The sequence below is a fragment of the Barbus barbus genome (genome assembly GCF_936440315.1).
Source record: "Barbus barbus genome assembly, chromosome: 24".
NCBI lineage: Eukaryota > Metazoa > Chordata > Actinopteri > Cypriniformes > Cyprinidae > Barbus > Barbus barbus.
In genome coordinates, this window is record NC_136752.1 from 7,130,365 (window position 1) to 7,150,833 (window position 20,469).

At 40.9% G+C, this 20,469-nt stretch overlaps 1 protein-coding gene across 1 annotated transcript in view; it reads right to left on the bottom strand.

The window, feature by feature from the left end:
• The window catches only part of LOC306843651 (exostosin-1-like), a gene marked incomplete at its 5' end in the record, with an annotated part of 289,444 nt that overhangs the window by 71,256 nt on the left and 197,719 nt on the right, over positions 1-20,469 (bottom strand). The window contains one exon of the mRNA XM_079375244.1: positions 2,862-2,955. Coding sequence (XP_079231370.1) covers positions 2,862-2,955 — 94 coding nt within the window. The remainder of the gene's footprint in view (positions 1-2,861; positions 2,956-20,469) is intronic.

Sequence of the window (20,469 nt, forward strand, 5' to 3'; positions counted from 1 at the left end):
ATTTACCTAAAGTCTGAATTTGATGAATTAAAACAAAACAAAACAAAACAAAACAAAACAAAACAAAACAAAACAAAACAAAAACAAAAACTATTATTACGTTCAGTGGTGGGAAAAACTGAATTGTTAACACCACAATAACAACCAACATGATAGATGATTTAGATTATTTGAATCCTTCTACAATACTAAATAAATAAATATAAATAACATTTCTATCAAAAATAGGATTTATGAAAACATTGTCAGAAAGTACCATAATGCGGAATGTTGTAATGTTGAGGATTTATTGACAAGTAAATCTTTGACCTTAAATGTAACTATTGTATGAATGATCAATTTCATATAATTTCAGATAATACGATTTTTTGATAAATCTCTGTGGGGCACAAGCAGATTATATGGTTATATGGAGACATACAAATGAGATTGTATTGTCGCGTTTGCTCTCAGGCAGAGGCAGATGGAATGAAAGATTTGTAAAAGGTAAAACTACAGTGAATTTAAATAAACTAAATAATTACACGCATCCTAACAAATCTATTTATGCTGCATTAAAATGAAAGATTTGTATAATCAGTCTTCTGGGAGGCAGGTAATATTTTGGTAGACACTGTTTATAAATTCCAGACCGCACCTCACCGTCCAGCATTCAAAGGTGACAGTCATATGGAAGACTTAAGGAGGTTTGTGCCAGATATCAGGATTGAGGCAGAGACCACAGCTTTGGTAATCCCACCTGACCTTTCTCACTCATACGCACACACACACACACACACACAGTCAGTCCACTTCCTCCATGTTTAAATGGAGATGGTTGACAACAGAAGGACTGCCCCACATGCACCAGCATCTAAAAGCCTTTTGATGTCTCTTTTCAAAGTGCTCCCATCAGAGAACACAACACAGGGAGCCTCACACAACTGCTGGAGAGATGTGAAAAATACTGAGGAAAGTCAAACACCCTGTCTTTACCTCCCATATCTGACTGACAAAATAGGTTTTGACAGGCTAAAGATGGGACAGAGAAGCATTGTCAGCATGTGGACAGTTTTATTAATCCACTTACTGATTTTATGCAACTCGTTTACTTATTAGAGGATGGAACATTTCTTGTAAAGTGACCTTAAAGGGACAGTAACACATAATTCAATTGCTATATATGCAGTCACTAACAAAAATATATTTCTTTTAACATCTTAATTACATTTCACATTTTATTAATAATATGAATCAACACAAAAAAATACCATAAAGCTTTACTACTGTCACATGCTGTTCATATTTGAGGACTTTTCTTCTTTCACAAGCTTCATGTTTATTTCTTGGCTGCATCCAAAACTCTCTAATCTCGAGCATGTACTTATTTTATATAAGTATTTACACATTTTCAAACATTATACTATATAGTAGAGAAGTATATACGATTTCAGGTGATTTCTAGTATGTTTTCATTGTTTGCCATAGTTGCTAATTATGTTCCCCACCTGTTTCTAGTTTGGTTTGGTCTGTGTATTTAAACCCCACTCAACTGCTGTTCATTGGTGGTTATTGTCTTTGCTGTTGCGTTTGTTTTCTTCAGTTGGATTCCTTGTTGTCATCTTTGTTATTTTAACTAAATAAACTCTAAGCTGCATTTAGATCCACACTCCTATCCTCGTCTGACTGCAGCCATGACAAGTATCAGGTTTTTTTTTTTTTTTTTAAGTCTATTGGTTTATCATTTAAAGCCTTGCTTTTGTCATATTTAGCTTGACATGTGTTTTTGGTATCTTTTTATTAAATGCAATAATTCAAAAGCGACTAAAGATTTTTACACTGTTACAAAACATTTATAACTCAAATAGCAAATGGCAAAAAAAAAAAAAAAAGTTATTTTGAACTTCCTACTTATAAAAATATGATTTCCACAAAAGTATTAAGCATCACAACCATTTTTTTTTTCAGCATATTAGAGTGATTTCTGAAGGATCATGTGACACTAAAGACTGGCGTAATGATGCTGAAAAATCAGATTCACAAGAATAGATTGCATTTTAAAATATGTAATTTAGAGAATAGTTATCAAAGTAATATTTTATAATATTACTATTTTTACTGTAATTTTGATCAAACAAACACAGCCTTGAATGACTCCTAAAAAAATAAAAATACTCTCTCTCTCTCTATGAATATTTGAATATTCAGTAAATCTGAATTAAACTATCTGTTCATCTTAGAATCTTGCATGTGCAGCGCTGACAGCTCCTGCATTATGGCAGTCAGTTGTTAATATATTCAGCTGAAGTTTCATCTCATGCATGCGTTCTGCATCACTGCCCAGGTGTTATTGACTTGCATGCTTTTCATAAACTTCACTATTCACTCAACAGCTCAACATCTCAAACTTAGATTTAAATGATTGCTTAATTAATATCATGAACATCAAAACATAACACAATGCTCAAAAGTTATGTTGGTAGAGACAGTGGGCTGTATTTTTTCCTACAAGAAAATAAAATGTAAATTTGCTGAACTTTTGACTGCATCATTAGTTGATTCTCCTTACTAAACCGACAGTAGACTAAGAACACAACTAATGAATAGCCACAGAGAGAGCGAGAGAAATAGAGCGAGCGAGAGAGAGAGAGAGGTTTATTAATAGATCTCTTCACTTCTCCTCTTCAGTATAAGTGTCTTATCTGGGTGTTTTTGAAATGATGACAGAATGTCAATATCAATAACCTCTACGCCTGGATAGTGCAACCTCAGGGCTCCAAAAGGCTGAGCCCTAAAAACATTCAGGCCAATCAAAAACACCTGTTATGAAAGGAAGCATGGCGTGACAGAGTTTTAGACAAGTAAACTTCAGAATCACCAACCTGCAGGGCCTCTAGAAAGCGGAAGGACCCGAGCCGTCTGCCCCGAGGAACAAGGCAAAAACTGGAGTTGTGTAGAAACTCTTGATAATCAAACCTGTGGACACAAACATAAACACAACATTTCAGAAAACATTATAATATGCTTATTAAAAATCCATACAAAGGCATCTTGCTTTACATTTGTTCAATTTCGTTTTCATAAACAGTTACTGGCAGTGTTAACCTTACATACACACACATACTCGTACTCATACACCAAAATGCACACACAAGTGGCCAAAAGTGGGTGGGGCTAATGGTAAAAACAATCAGCAATCATAAGGATGTCCACAAACATCAATATTACTATTCGACAAAATGCCAGTGGTTCTCGAGTCAAAAAAAATTAAATATAATAAAGGATTAAAGTATATATTTGCCTTGCGAAAGTATTCATACCCCTTCATTTTTTTCCACGTTTTGTTATGTTGAAGCCTTGTGTTAAACTGCTTTAAATTACTTTTTTTCCACATCAATCTACACTCCATACACCATAATGACAAAGCACAAAACAGGTTTGTAACAACTTTGCAAATTTATTAGAATTAAATAACTGAAATGATTCTATTGCATAAGTATTCATACCCTTTTCTGAGACACTCGAAATTTAGCTCAGGAACACTCATATCGCTTGTAGATGTTACTACACTTGGAGTTAAACTGTGGAAAATTCATTTGAAAGAGTATGATTTGGAAAGTCGCACACCTCTCAAAAAAGCTCTAACAGCTGAAAATGCATAGCAGAGCAAAAATCAAGCCCTGAGATAATAATAATAATAATAAACTGCCTGTAGAGCTCAGAAACAGGCTTGTGTCAAAACACAGATCTGGGGAAGGGTTCAGAAAAAAAGAATCTGCTGCATTGAAGAAGCTTGGAACAACCAGGACTCTTCCTAGAGCTGGCCTCCTGGCCAAACTGAACAATTGATGGAGAAGTGCCTTGTCTAGACTGGTGACCAAGATCCTGATGGTCACTCTAGTTGAGCTCCATGATCATATATGCAGATAGGAGAAACCTACAGAAGGACAAACATCACTGCAACACTCCACCGATCTGGGCTTTATGGCGGTGTGACCAAACTCAATCCTCTCCTCAGTGAAGACACATGAAAACACATTTGGTATTTTCAAAAAAGCACCTAAAGGACCCTCAGACTCTGAGAAACAATATTCTCTGATCTGATGAACCTCAATTCTAAGCATCATGTTTGAAGGAAACCAGCTCTGCTCATCACCTGCAGAGTACCATCCCAAAAGTAAAGTATGCTCATTGCAGCCTCATGCTGTGGGGCTGTTTTCAGTGGCAGGGACTGAGGGACTCGTCAGAGTAGAAAAAAATCTCAGTACACCAAAATATTGAGATATCCTTAAAGAAAACCCAGTCCATGTGTATGGAGCTTATTTTTGCTGGACATTGTTTCTATGGAACTATCTACAGCTCGTATTCATGGAGCAAAGACAAAAATTTTGAAGACCTGGAGTGCCAAGTTTGACAAATTTTCCTCTGTGTATACATATCTTTACAAGTACAATTTTATTATTTGTGTCCCCTTCAAAAAGTGCTCTTGAAAAATGTTATGTTTTATTTTATGTTTATTGCCCCCCCATTGCCTCTGAGTTCTATCCACGTACTGTCGCAGTGCGCGTACGGAACAGAGCAAAGCTAGGGTTGGGTTGTAGCTAACTCCTTAAGGGGCAGCACTTGCAGGTTCACTACCTGGTCCCTGAAGGGAGTGATAGGAACTTTGGGCACATAGCCGGGCCGGGCCTCAGTGTTGCAATGGAGTTAGCCGGCCCAAACTCAAGACACAATTCGTCAACCGAAAATGCCTGCAGGTCCCCCACCCTCTTGATCGAGGCCAACGTAATGAGGAGTAGGGTTTTCATAGAGAGAGACTTCAACTCGACTGACTGCAAAGGCTCAAAGGGGGCAGTTTGTATGGCTCTTAGCACCAATGACAAATCCCAAGAGTGTAGGGAGGGAGGGAATAAAAGAGAATTTAACCTCCTGGCCCCCCAAGAAACCTGACATCCAGATTGTGCTTCCCCACCGACCTCCCCTCTATGGGGTTGTGGTGAGTGGAAATAGCAGCAACATAAACCTTAAGGGTGGATGGGGGCAGCCTACGCTCCAACCCTTGTTGCAAAAAGGAAAGCACGGCTCTGATCGAACATCTCCGGGGGTCCTCATGGTGAGAGGAACACCATTCGACGAACAGGTTCCACTTCAGAGCATAGGCCCGTCTTGTGGACGGTGCACGTGCTGAAGCGACAGTGAGTGCTACTTCCTGGGCTAGTTCACCTAGAACCTCTGCATCCCATCCAGGGACCACACATGGAGTTTCCACACGTCTGGAGGCGCGTGCCAGAGGGTACCCCGTCTCTGAGAAAACAGATCCTTCCTCAGAGGAATCGGTCAGGGAGGGGTTGTCGCAAGGAGCATGAGTTCTGGGAACCACGTCCTCCCTGATCTTGCACAGTGTCTGTGCTAGTAGACTCACTGGGGGGAACCCATATTTGTGCAGGCCCCGGGGCCAGCTGTGTGCCAGTGCATCCGTGCCGAGCGTTGCCTCGGTTAGGGAGTAGAACCACTGGCAGTGGGTTTCTGGGGATGCAAACAGGTCCACCTGAGCAACTCCTAACCGTCCCCAAATCAGCTGAACTAATGGGGATGGAGTCTCCACTCCCCTGGAAGTGCTGCTCGAGACAGCTCATCATGAGTACCGCGTTTCCACACCCACCTCGGGATTTGGCCATGGAGCCAGTGCTGAAGTGGTCTCATATGGAGCAGACCGAGCGGAACTATGGCCGCAGCTGCAGCCATATGCCCCAGGAGCCTCTGAAAGAGTTTCAGTGGGACTGCCGTCCTGCCTGATAAAGTCTTGAGGCAGTTCAGCACCGACTGAGCACGTTCCTGGGTGAGGCGTGCTGTCTGGTTGACCGAATCCAACTCCATGGCGAGAAAAGAGATCCTCTGCGTTGGCACAAGTTAGCTCTTTTCCCAATTGACCAGAAGGCCCAACTTGCTGAGGTGCCTGAGCACCAGGTCCCTGTGTGTGCACAACTGCTCTCGAGACTGTGCAAGTATAAGCCAGTCGTTAAGGTAGTTGAGGATGCGCACACCCCATTCTCTCAGGGGAATAAGGGCCGCCTCTGCGACTTTGGTGAAGACGCGAGGCGAAAGGGACAGTCCGAAGGGAACGACCTGTGTCGGGGGAGAATCGAGACATGAAAGTACGCATCCTTCAGGTCGATCGCTGCAAACCAATCTAGGGGACGGACGCAGCCGAAAATGTGTTTCTGCATCTTGATTCAAGATTCAAGATTTTTTATTTGTCACATACACAATTATACAAAGTATAACCAGCAGTGAAATGTAAGTCAGATCCGCTCCAAGGACAGTGCAATTATATAGAATACAAAACACAGAATGTACATAAATATTAAGAAAAAGAAAATGAGAAAAAAATAAAAAGAATAAAATAAAATAAAAGATAAAAATATAAATATAAATGTGCAGGTCAGTATGTTGTTGACTTAAATAATAATATAAGAAGGAATGTGCAAAAGAATGTGCAAAAAAGTTGTACAGGGTATTCACATAGCAGCAATACGAGGTAGAAAATGTTATGAATAACTTATTGATATAGTGATATTTACACTGAATCATGTGATGTTATGACACAGAGTTATAGTTTAGGAGCCTGATGGCCTGGGGGAAGAAGCTCCTCTTAAGTCTCTCAGTTTTTGCCATCAGCCTACGGAAGCGCTTACCAGATGGTAGCAAAGTGAATAGACGGTTACCAGGGTGATTTGAGTCCTTGATGATTTTGACAGCTCTACTTTTGCAGCGTTTAAGGTAGATGTCCTGCATAGATGGGAGAGCAGACTTTGACTGGCTTTCTTAACCTGTGTTTGGATGTGTGTAGTCCAAGTCAGGTTCTCTGAGATGTTTACACCGAGGTACTTGAAGCTACTCGCCCTCTCCACAGGGGTCCCACTGATCATAAGAGGAGTGTAGGGCCGCTGCTGTCTCTTCCTAAAGTCCATGATCAGCTCTTTGGTTTTTTCTCACATTCAGAGAGAGACAGTTGTCCAGGCACCATGATGTGAGTCTCTCTACCTCATCCAAGTATGCGGTCTCATCATTGTTGGAAATGAGGCCCAGAACCACAGTATCATCAGCGAATTTGATAATAGATGTGGATCATGTGTGTAGAGAGAGTAGAGCAGGGGACTCAGGCCACAGCCTTGTGGGGCTCCTACGTTCAGAGTGATGGAGTTTGAGGTGAACTGGCCAACTTTCACCACTTGAGGTCTGCCGGTGAGGAAGTCTTGAATCCAGTCACAGAGTTAGGAGTTTAGGCAGAGGTCTGTGAGTTTAGAAGCTAGCTTGATGGGGACTATAGTATTGAAAGCTGAGCTATAGTCAATGAATAGCAGCCTTACATAATTCCCATTGTTGCTGTCTATGTGTGTGAGGGAAGAGTGGAGGATGTGAGAGATGGCATCGTCAGTAGATCTATTTGGGTGATAGACAAACTGAAGAGGGTCCAAAGTAACAGGTATGGAGGAGCAAATGTGACTCTTTACAAGTCTCTCAAAAACCTTCATGACTATTGATGTGATGGCAACTGGGAGATAGTCATTCAGGCCAGAGGGTTTATTATTCTTTGGCACAGGGATAATAATGACAGATTTTTTAAATGAGGTGGGAAGCATGGAGGTAGCAAGGGACTCATTAAAGATGGAAGTGAACAAACCAGCGAGCTGATCAGCACAGGACCTCATAACACGGCCGGTTATCCCATCAGGTCCGGCTGCTTTCCTTACGTATGCTGACTGTCTTTAGCGCCCTCCGAACCTCATCCTCCGACACGGTGATTACATGGTTATGCTGCTCTGCCTGCTGCTTCCTGATGCTCTGGTCAGCAGAGTCGCGCTGCCGCCGTTGCAATCGAAGCGGCCGTAGAAGATGTTTAACTCATCGGCCAGCATCGGATCTGCTCTCACCTCTGCGGAGGATTTGTTTCCAAAGGCACAGATGCTCCTCCGTCCCTGCCACATCCATCGAGAGTCCTTGAGCTGGAAATGAGACTCAATTCTCTCTCTGTATCTGTGTTTGGCGGCTCTTACTGCACGTCGGAGAGCATAGCACGATGCTTTGTACTCGCTCATATTCCCGGTCAAAAGAGCCTCATTGTAAGCTGCGGTGAGTATGTTAACCGCAGCACGGATTGTTCTGTCCACCCACGGTTTCTGATTGGAGAAGGTCCTTATAGTTATTGTTTCTGTAGCTTGCTCGGTTATCGTGTTTACAAAGCTTAATGCTACATCCGTGAACTCGCTGACGTCAGATGAACTCGCCCGGAACATGTCCCAGTCGATGTCATCAAGAGCCGCCTGTAGCATAGCTTCTGAGTGGGAGGACCAGCGCGTCACTACTCTCTGCATCGGGGATCCTGAACGAGCCTTTGTTTATATTCCGGTGTGAGGAAAATGTTGGCATGGTCCGATTTGCCAAAAGCCGGTAGTGAGCGGGCTTTGTAGGCATTCTTAAACTGAGAGTAGCAGTGATCCAGTGTATTTGGTCCTCTAGTTGGACAGGATATGTGTTGATAAAAGTTCTAGCTTTGTTAAAGTCTCCCGCGATGATAAAGACAGCGTCAGGATGTTTGTTAATGTAGCCGCTGAACACATCGTGAAGCTTAGACAAACCCAAGCCGGTGTCTGCCTGTGGTGGAATGTAAACAGCAGTAACAATAATCGATGAAAACTCCCGGGGCAGATAAAATGGGCGGCAAATAATGGAAAGATGTTCCAGATGAGGCGAGCAGGAACACGACAGAATGGAGATATTCCTGGGATCACACCATTTCTTGTTAATCATGAAACATACTCCCCCACCCCTGGATTTACCGGCCTCTGCTGTTCTGTCCATCCGTAAAACAGAAAAGTTATCACTCGGCATTACAGCATTGTCCGGGACCAAGGGCGTAAGCCATGTTTCAGACAAACAAAGGATGTTACAGTCCCTTATGTCCCGTTGGAAACTTATCCTGGCTCTAAGATCGTCCATCTTATTCTCCAAGGATTGGACATTTGTGAGCAGAATGCTCGGAAGAGGAGGATTATGAGTCCTTTTCCAGAGTGTGTCGCGAATCCCAGCGCGTTTCCCACGATGTTTCTTGATCCGTCGCCTTGGGGGGTTATTCGAGTGGCCATTGTTCATCTCCGCGTTCCGAAGAATCTCGAGTGGCCACGATGGATTCGTGGATAAGGTGTCCTGGAACAGGTTAGTGTAGCAGTTTCCAACGTCCAAAAGTGTTTCTTTGTCATAAGGGATCAGTGCCGACGTTAAATGTGTAAAAAGAGAAAGTAAAAGTAAGTAAAAAAGTAAATAAAAGCACAATCTAAGCGGAGCGACCTGGACGGCTTCCAAACACAGCAGCGCCATCTTGAATCTTGTGAAGTGCACGGTTCAAAAGTCGCAGATCCAAGATCGGTCATAACCCACCGCTTTTCTTGGGCACAATGAAGTAAGGCCAGTAAAACCCCGACCTCATATCGGCTAGAGGGACCGGCTCTATTGCGTCCTTCGCCAGCAGGACTGCGATTTCCGCATGTAAGACAGGGGCATTGATGGCCTTGACTGAAGTGGACCGGATGCCCCTGAACTTGGGGGGACGCCGGGCAAACTGAATCGTCTAGCCGAGTCTGATGGTCCGCCGGAGCTACCGAGACGGACTGGGGAGCGCTAGCCAGGCTCCGAGAGACCGTGCCAGCAGGACCAATGGGGCCACTGACGTGCCCGCGATGGGGCAGCAAGGTGGAACACAGGCACCCGGCCCGGGGCATGTGACGGCAGGGGGCGGAGTCTGGGTGTGCAGTGTAACACTCACCTGTTTCCTCCTCCTGTGGGAGGAAACACAGGAACCCGGCTTGGGGCTTGTGACAGCCCGGCATGTGACGACTTGAAGCGGGGACTCGAGTGCTACTGCCCTTACCTGGTTCCATGAAAGGGCAGGAGGGGTGCTCTTGGGCAACCCACTGCTGCCTGCTGGCAAAAGAGGAGGAGGGAAGCGAACCCGCGATGCACAGCTCCCAACTCTCCCCCTCTTGAGACCCAGAGACTGAGGAAACTGCTCTTTTATTGAAGTTTTGGGTACCACTGGCATCCGGGCCAGCGGCGGAACAAAAACAGAATGAAACAAAAGATTCTCCACCCAGCCCTCCTCCGGGGAGGGAGTGGTGCAGTCACCATCTCCTCACGAGCAGTCTCCTCCATCTCTGGGTTGCCCGTCTCAGGGGCTCTTGCACTTGCCGCCAGGTTTGGCGGGGGCCTGGACGGGCTGGGCGTCCTGCCTGCGACCGTCTCCATGATGCTGCCTGGTGGAAGGCTGCTGTGGCTGCGCGGGAGCGGGGGTGGCCGCAGGGAGGCCACCCCCTGTGACGAGCAGGCTGAGGGGCTGCAGCCGGGGTGGAAGCAGCAGGTCTCCTCCGCGCATGATGTGCTTGATCGCATCAGTCTGCTTCTGTGCCACCAAGAACTGCTGGGCAAATTTCTCGACAGCGTCGCCGAAGAGGCCAGTCTGTGACACGGGAGCATTCAGGAACTGTACCTTCTCCTGCTCCTTCATGTCAGCGAGACACAGCCAGAGATGGCGCTCCTGGACCACTAGTGTGGACATCGCACGACCCAGAGGCTCGTGACCACCCTCGTGCAGGTTTTTCAGTGCTTTGGCCTGCTGGACCTGCAGTAATGTCATGGCGTGGAGGGCAGAAGCCACTTCCCCAGAGGCTCTATAAGCACTGCCAGTTAGACCTGAAGAATATTTACAGGCCCGTGAGGGGAGACACGGGTCACCCCGCAGGGTGGTAGCGGCTGTTGGACACAGTTGCATGGCCACAGACCTCTCCACTGAGGGGATGCCCGCGTAACCCCAAAGCGTCCCCACCATCGAGGGTGGTGAGGGCGGAGGAGCAACAAGATTTGTTTCGGGCAGTGAAATGTGCCTTCCACAGTCTTGTAAGCTCCTCATGCACTTCAGGAAAGAATGGCACCAGAGGGCGCGACCCCCACTGAGAAGTCACTCGTCCAGCCTCGAAGGATCAGGATGCGGTGGAGGATTCCACACAAGCCCTACATTCTCAAAAACAACTGAAATAAAATATTAAAATGTATTTTAATATTAAATGTATTTGTTACGTGCTGGAATGAGGACAAGAGCACGCGATGAAGAAGGTTATTTTTCAATTATTTTATATAAATCCACAAGGAGACATCCACACACATAGGGAATCAAATACAATAACCGACAACTCAGAGAACTAAAGGAAGGGAATTTATACAAACGGAAGAGGAGCTAATCACTAATTAACAAGACACAGGTGAACTAACTGAGGCAAATCAAGGGGAAACAGAAACTAGGTCAAACAGAGCACATGAGGGAGAAAACACAACAAAACAGGTCATTGGGTCTGACAGTATTTTAATATTACATTTACTTTATTTCAGCTAGCTTCCAAAGCATCTTTTCTAATTTTTGTTTAGTTTAAGTATAACTAATTATACTAAAATTTGCCAAATGTATAAACATGTAAAAATGAAAAAAACTAAAAAAACTAAAATGTAATAAAAACTATATACACATATCTAAACCAACAACAACAGCAAAACAAATAAAACCTAATACAAAAATCACAAATAAATCTAATTCAAATTATTAACAAATAGTAAAATAACACTAATGTGAAGTGAGCATGTTTATTCGAGCAGGTGAACATATAAAGAATACAAATACATTATTTGCATACATTTACTTCATTGGATAACACATTTTTCAATTTATTTGAAACTAAGATATCTTAAGTATGACCAGAAAAAGCACAAATACTGGATCACACAGTGTGTTGCTAACTACTGTATATGCCACTCAGTGCTTTTGAATTAACGTTTGATGTCATCAAAATCAATTGGAAGACAGCATTAAAAATGAATGACAGTTCGGATTTGACAGTCCTGCTCTATAGCACGCTCTCAGAGGGTCATTCAGGAGCCATAAACACAATCTGTCTCTGTCATTCAGGTATATGACTGCATTACTGATAGCCTCACGCTCACACCTACACATCTCTACTTATACATGCACACACTGTAAACTCAAACACATTGAAATATTGGATTTGCTTTCACAAAGATACTGCCAAAAAACTCTCCGTGCTGGTGGGTGGAAATCCAATCTCTCCTCAGTCATGTTGTGTGCTGCACTTCCCTCAGTCAACAAACCTCACAAGATCTCTGATCACAACAATTGTAGGAATAAGGGTCTAGACATCTGAGATTGCTTGCCCTGCAAGTTTGTGCTGAAACTGTTGCTGCTAGAAGCAGCAGAGTTGTAAGAATCACTTTGGGACTCGTTTTCTCAAAGATCAAACCTCCTGGCCTTTTGCTGTGTCAAATAAGGGTCTCCAACAAGAAGATTGGACACAACCTTTCGCTAGACTGAAATTGCTATAACATTCTCTCTCATTCTTAGAAAAGGGAGTTGTCAATTAACTAAAGCATAACATTACAATCAAATTAATTACATGGTGGTGTTAAGACCAAAAGTATACAACAAATAAAAACGTTAGTTTTTGCCAAAGTTACTTTAGAGTGCTGACGTCTTTACTTTTTTCAAACATGTATTAAACCACACTGTTTTTCTTAATTGTACTAACACAGCCTAAGTAAAAACATTCTTGAGCACCAACTAAATTTGAAATGAAAATTAAGAAGAGAAAGAAAAATGCTTTTCACTTGTGTTTGGTTGCTGGATGTGATTGACCTCTTTTGTGCTCTGTAATTAAAATGGAAAGCTTGGAAAAGTCAACGTGTTCTTCATATTTTGTGTGTAGAGAATAACCTTTGTTTGGAAAAATTAACATGAAGTGAGAAATACAAATGAGTCTGATGTTCTGAACAGTGTATGGAAAGCTTTTTTACATTTGAAGCTATTTTAATACAGTAATGGCGACATCTTAATTAGACGTGTGTTAATTTGAAAGCGACCATATGGATAAGGATACGATAATTTTTTTGAGGGTGGCACAGGGCGCCAAAAAAAAAAAGGTTGAAATTATGATTTTGTGTGGTTTTCTTTGCATGTCACATCAATTATATACGGTAACTGTATACCTGTCAAATGTCTTTTCTCTAACTTTGTATAATACTAATAATGTAATTCTGTTTATATAGCAGTTTGTTCTGGTTCTCGATTCTGATTGGCTGAGAGCCTTTTCCCAGCAGTGCGATATTCCAGTAGTATCAGCACTTTAACCATTGTCGACTCCACTTGCTGTTGGGTCTATTGGCAGCATTTTGTGAGTGTCAATGGCAGAGGAGTGAACCCACTATAATTTTACAGTATTACTACTGTTATTGTGTGACAGAATGCAGTTTTAAGAGATTTTTAGATCTCTAGTTGCTTAGGCTTCAAATATGCGATTTATATATAAAGACAGTGCTTAATTGACAATTTGATTAGACGTTTTCGGAGATGTGAGCTCCAGGCGTGCATGTACCCACCGAGAACAGCTTTATCTAGGCCATTTCTTCTGGAATTTGCTGCTGGCTCTTATGTTGATGGTGTTACATGAAGTATAATTCATTTTGGTTATACTGAACGGTAATCTTTGGTTTTATTAATCTATTATTAATCTATTACTTGTAATCTATTAATCTATTACTTGCTGAGCAATCTGATTTGGCTTTATAGGGCAAAGTTAATTTGCATATATTTTTATTTATATGTAATTAAATCCTGTACTAACTAAAGCGCTGCTTTTCTACTTTTGACTGAATTGTTTGCTTGCATTTTTTTCCTATTGTGCAAACTTATTACACTTTTATAATGGCTACTGTTGTCATTTATTTATTATTGTTCAATAAATAATATTTCATATAACTAATATGCCATATCTGGTATTGAGAAAGGGCCATTATTGCAACTGCCTTATGTGAGTGAGTCGTAATGACTTTTATGTTGAAAGGGACTGAAACAAGGACATTAAATTAACAGCCTAAGTGAAAACATTCTTGAGCAAAGTGTCTAATTAGAAAGTGTCTAATTACTCTTCGATAAAATTAATTCTGAACTATATACACATTGGTTCATAAAACACAATTATGACATATTTGCACACAGTTGAATTTTTATTTGCACACAGTTCTGATTATCTGATCTGACACTGAGTGAGTTGTAATGACAAGTCACGTGTTGACTGAGATCACATCAATTTCATCCTTCTTGTAAGGGAAAATAACTACAAAATGCACAGTAAGTCATTGAACTTCCTCTGTGTATTCTATTCTGATCAGGCACAGAAATGGCAGCCGTGGCCTTGAGAGGCACTTCTCAGTAAGGCAGAGGAACGTGATATATAATATTCAGTTTCAACACTAAAACACCATGACAAATTCAGGTGCACCTGATTGCTTACATACTCTGCAGCTGTATTTCGCATACATTGATCAACTAGCTATGGATTCTTTCGGTGTGACTTCCCATACTATGACCTGCATACTGAAGAAAACTGAAGAGATGAATGCTAAAAATAACTAGGACTGGCCATGGAATAAAAAACTGAATCAATTATATGCTGATTAATTAATCAAAAAAGATGAAAAAAAGCACCAAAATAAAGATAACACAATATATATTTTAACGAGGAGTAATTCATTAAAATATATATGATACAAAGTAGCTTTAGAAGTATATATAGTGTTTGTTTTATTATCATACCATTGAACATAAGCCTATCAATGGCCTACAGTTCATAGAAATCCAATTTGTGCTATTTTTAAATCATTGGTATAAGTTAAAAGTAGATTAGTGATTTCATGTGTTAGTTTTGTAATGTGTTTTTATAATTAGTTGTAATTAACGAGTTAAATTGATTATTAATATTAACTACAACAACATATGCATACTCTATATATCAAATAATTTCCACGCTATACTTAAGAATAATGTTTTTATATGCAGTGTATTGTTTTTCTACTGGATAATTATATTTCAACAACTGCACCCTACTCTATTTTTATGTCTTCATCCTAGAAAAACAAAAATGATATGATTATAAATAATACAATATGAGTGGTGCACATTTAGCTCTCTGGTAGCTCAATAACACATAGCATCGGGAGCAATTTACAACTATAACATGAACCGACAGAGGCCTGTAAATCTATTTATTTTCCCCAGCCTAGAGCATCCTGAAGAGAGTGTGAAAAAAGACAGAACGTGAATGAATATGCAGGTCTATTTCTCATTCTCTGCTCAAAGCACAGCATAAAGGGCACATGAAGGAAAGTAAAGGGCTGTGACAAATGCGGTGACTGCAAGGGCGGTGCTATGCATTTTTTATTAGCTGTTAATCCATTCCTTGTGTAACTCAATATAAATCAAATTACCGGCCTACCATGCTGTCAGTGACTACAGTAATTAGATGGACAAGTGGCTCGTAGAGGTGCTGCATTCTTTTAAGGTGGAAAAAAAGTGAAGAGTGACATCGTATTTACGCCAGTGCTTTCTGCTCCTCACTGGCAGGTGAACACAGTTATTCAGTTGACCAGAGGAGACGTTGGACATGCTTGTGATAGCATACCGGAGGAAAACAAAAACAGATTATTTAGCTCGTTAGGCCTATTCCTTCACTATGTGGTGAATAGCACATAGTCCATGATAAAAACATGAAAAATTGAGTCCGCAGGTTCAGACACTGATGTAAGAGTGTTTCTTCTTTAGCACATACTGTATATATATATATATATATATATATATACAGGTGCATCTAAAAAAATTTGAATATCGTGAAAAGCTGAATTTTTTTGTAATATTTCAAAAAGTTAAACTTTCATATATATTTTAGGTTCATTACATGTAAAGTAAGACATTTCAGACATTAGAGCTTACAGCTCATGAAAGTCAAAATTCAGTATCTCAAAATATTAGAATATTTCCTAAGATCAATCAAAAAAAGGTTTTGCAAAGCAGAAAAGTTCAAGTTATTTTAAAGTATGTTTATTTATGCACTCAATACTTGGTCAGGGCTCCTTTAGCACAAACTCCAGCATCATTGAGGAATGGCATGGAAGCGATCAGCCTGTGGCTCTGCTGAGGCACTATTGAGTCTTCAGCTCGTCTGGATTGTTGGATCAACTGTTTCTCATCTTTCTCTTGAAAATATCCTATAGATTCCATATGGGGTTCAGGTCAGGCATGTTGGCTGGCCAATCAAGCACAGTAATATCATGGTCAGCAAACCACTTGGAAGTGGTTTTGGTCACTGTGGGCAGGTGCTAAAGTCCTGCTGGAAAAGCAAATCAGCATCCCCATAAAGCTTGTCAGCAGATGGAGGAATGAAGTGCTCCAAAATCTCCTGGTAGACGGCTGCATTGACTTTGGACTTGATAAAACACAATGGACCAACACCAGCAGACGTCACGGCAGCCCAAATCATCACTGACTTCAGAAACTTCACACTGGACTTCAAGCAACATGGATTCTGTGCCTCTCCAGACTCCGAGAGCTTTCTGACCCTCCCATAGACAGCAAGGGTCCTTAAACGATCAATGTCCAGAAACGTAGCAAGGACATCTGTAAAATAATCCATGTGACACCAGTGGTTCAACCGTAATTTTATGAAGCAATGAGAATAGTTTTTGTGAACAAAGAAAAAAAAAAAAAAAACTTTATTTAACAATTTATCTCCTCTGCGTCACCGTGGTGCCATTTTGGAGAGTATCACGATGTATGCGTTTGCTTTGATTTGAACGTAAACAAAACAACGTATTCACATGGTACGGCTGACACAGAACAGCATACCTTGTTTATGTTCAGTGGATACTCTCCAAAATGGCGCCAGGGCGACGCGGAGGAGAAGAATTGTTGAATAAAGTATTTCCGTAGCTTTGTAAAATTAAGGTTGAACCACTGACGTCACATGGATTATTTTACCGATGTCCTTTCTACATTTCTGGACCTTGATCGTGTTAGGACCCTTGCTGTCTATGGGAGGGTCAGAGATCACTCGGATTTCATCAAAAATATCTTAATTTGTGTTCTGAAGATGAACGAAGGTCTTACGGGTTTGGAGTGGCACAAGGGTGAGTAATTAATGACATAATTTTCATTTTTGGGTGAACTATCCCTTTATTGATCTATGACAATAATGTACAACAGCAAAGCTGAACTCTAAAAGCGTTAAAGGAAAATATGAGCTAAAAACACTTTTGTTGAAGCAACCATGCCATTTTATCTTTAATCATAGTCACGGCCAGGGTTCAAAACCAGAGCGTGTTGCAGGAAGCCCAGAATACACTATGGAGCAATGAATCATAAGAGGCAGGACTTGAGGAAAAGAAACAGCCTTTACTTAAATGTCCTTCTTAAATAAACACAAAAGCAAGCCAAGCATCAAAAGCACAGCTGAAAATGTTGAAGCAGGCAAAAATGTCCAATAATAAAAAGTATAATTCTTAAACAGGCAGGTCAAAAGCAGGTAATCCAAAGCATGGGTCACAAAAACAAGAAACAGCACAGATACCAAAAACAACAACAACAACAAAAATGCAGGTCTTATAAACGCAACCCAACAAGTCAGGCACAGGTGATACTGAACCAATATCAATAGGAAATCAGAAGGAAGCTGGGAAAGGTCTTTTGCTCTCAGTTTCCCACTGCTGGACAGACACCCTGGTGTGACAATCATGACTCACACTCAAGTACAATGTTACACCAGGTGAGCTACTGAGCAAGTTTACTTTGCTTTAAAAAGCCATATATATAGAGCTGGTTAAGTGATGCAAATGTCAACAGGTACAAATTTACAAATATGTTGTAAAAGTATTTTTAGGACCATTGTGTGACAATTGTGACTCCTTCTCTGTGTCACAAGTGCAATGCTATACCAGGTGAACCACTGAGCATGTTTACTTTGCTTAAAAAAAGCCATACATATAGGCCCGGTCTCACAGATGGGGCTTAGCTTAAGCCAGGACTAGGACTTAGTTAAATTAAGATATTTAAGCAGCTTTTATAAAAATGCCTTAGAAGAAAACGTTACAGGTGTGCATCTTGAGACAGATCAATGGCACCGACATATTTTAAGATATGTCAGAGCAACATATTTTTAGTTGAGACAGCTCAAACATGCATTTTAGTCTGGGACTAGCCTTAAGCCTTGTCTGTGAAACCGAGGGATAGAGCTGGTTATTTGATGCAAACATCAAAGGGTATGAGTTTACAATATGTAGTAAAAGTATTCTTTACTAATTGTTAATCTGTCCCTGTAATCATAATTTGTGCAAAAAAGATTAAAATTTCTTGATGTTTTACTGCCAGCAAAGGGGTTAATTTCAACTTGAAACTGCGGGGAATTGGATAGGTGTGTTTTGTAGGCATTATTCCAAAGAGCCTATGTTGCTTACACAAACGCTACATGTGTAATTTTTTTTCCTAATCCATTTTAATGCAAACCCTGCCCCACAGTTAATTTCACAATGAATGAGAAAACATTATGGATTCAAAAGAAGAAATTATAATCAGATGACACAACAAAACATCTTAGAATATAATGCTATAGAATACTTGTAAGGAATACAAAGTGAATACAGAGTACCTAGGGAAAATGAAGGCTGTTACATTGTGTCAGCGTACCCAGTGACACACTGAACACAAAACTGATATGTGACGCCACACAATCACAGCCAATTAGAAGATATTTAATGTTTAATGTAGGGGAAGCGAGCCTTTGAAGATGTCACAGTGGGGCGGCCCAGTGTGAAACCAAAATCAACAAAATGTTTTGCCGTTTACAGTTGCTGGTCATTACAAAAACAAAAGATTTACATGAAAGAGATAGCTTATTGGATCCCGCATGGTTAGAAGCAGGTGTTTTTGCAGTGGAAAAGAGTACAGCCTAAATGGATCGCTGTAATTTGGGATCAGATAGCTAATAGGTTCACATCAATGTCCTTTCATACTCTAATTTACAGCATACCTCTCAAATGTGATACTATTATTGGTAATGAGCCAGCGGTTGGTACACCCCCACAGAGAATGATTTTAGCAGAAAAGTACAAGGCGATGATCACACTTTGAATTAAGACACCCCACTTATCAGGCTTGTCTAAAGCTTTTTGTCATCCACTCTCTAATTCTTAAATAATTCAGAAAATAAAGTGACACTGATTTTATGGGAGTGAAATATATTTCAGTTCTTTTACAGATGGTTACAAGCTTCTGCCACTTGTTTTATTTAAGCTATATTTATTAATACTTCTTGGAAGATTTTTCACTTTACACTGTTTTATTTTTCAGATATATAGAATAGATTGGATTTTGTTACAAGTTTGTTTTTGTGAAAAGTGGGGACATCCCATTGGCGTAATGGTTTTTATACTGTACAAACTGTATGTGCTATTGCCCTACACCGGGGGTTCCCAAACTCGTTCCTGGAGCCTCTGCACATTTTGCAGGTGTGATTGATAAAGGAGACATGCAAAATGTGTAGTGTTGGGGAGGCTCCAAGAATGAGTTTGGGAACCCCTGCCCTACACCTAAACTTAGCCCTCACAGGAGACTGTGCATTTATACTTTCCCCCCAAAAAACCCCTCACTCTGTATGATTTATAAGCGGGGACAAGGGGTAAATGTCCTCATAAGTCACATTCACCTTGTAATACCTAGGCTATGTCATACCGGTGTCATTATACAAATGTATGTCCTCATTTGTCACAAAAACGTGCGGGCAAACACACACACACACACACACAAATCTCACTTGATTTGGGCCACTTCATATGCAATTCTAAATCCGATTTCACATTCTGTTTTTTGACAGTATTATTCATTTCAATGGAAAATTATTTTTACAGTACTGTATATTTCTATTTATCATATGATCAAAATCAGGTCTGTAGCAGCAAGATGTCAAGCACTTGTAATATATCAGTCATATCCCACCAACGTTTATTGTATACCAAGTCTGTACCAGCAAGAGCTAACAGGGCCATGCTAACCAGCCAAACTTCGACCCCTAGGTCTAAACTGGCTTGTCTAAGAAGAAAGAGTCTTTCCATTTCACAATGAGGAGCACTATTACCTTTATTCCTGATGGAGCTTTTTTAGCTTTAGTTCACTTGTGACTCTTTTGAGTCTTGATAAATGCTGTCATTATTCATTGAACCTACTGTACAGCCAAGTTCAAAACAGGGTCTCGCTGCCTCTCTGTCTGTATAGGCTTATTAATACTTAATGTTCAAGCTTACATGTGAATATTTATGCTGGCACTGAGTTAAGTCTCACTCAGGGAGAAACACATTGATTACCCTTGGAAAGGTATTCTCCTTTTGCACTGTATAACGTCACTTGGATACAATGAGTGGAATAAAGGAGGAGGCGAAAGCTCCTGTCAGGGTGCATAAATAGCGCTCAGAGGAAAATATCAACATTAGTCACATTCCCCTCAGTGCAGCCATCTCATACTTTACCAAGTGATTTATTATTCCCTGTGTGGTGGT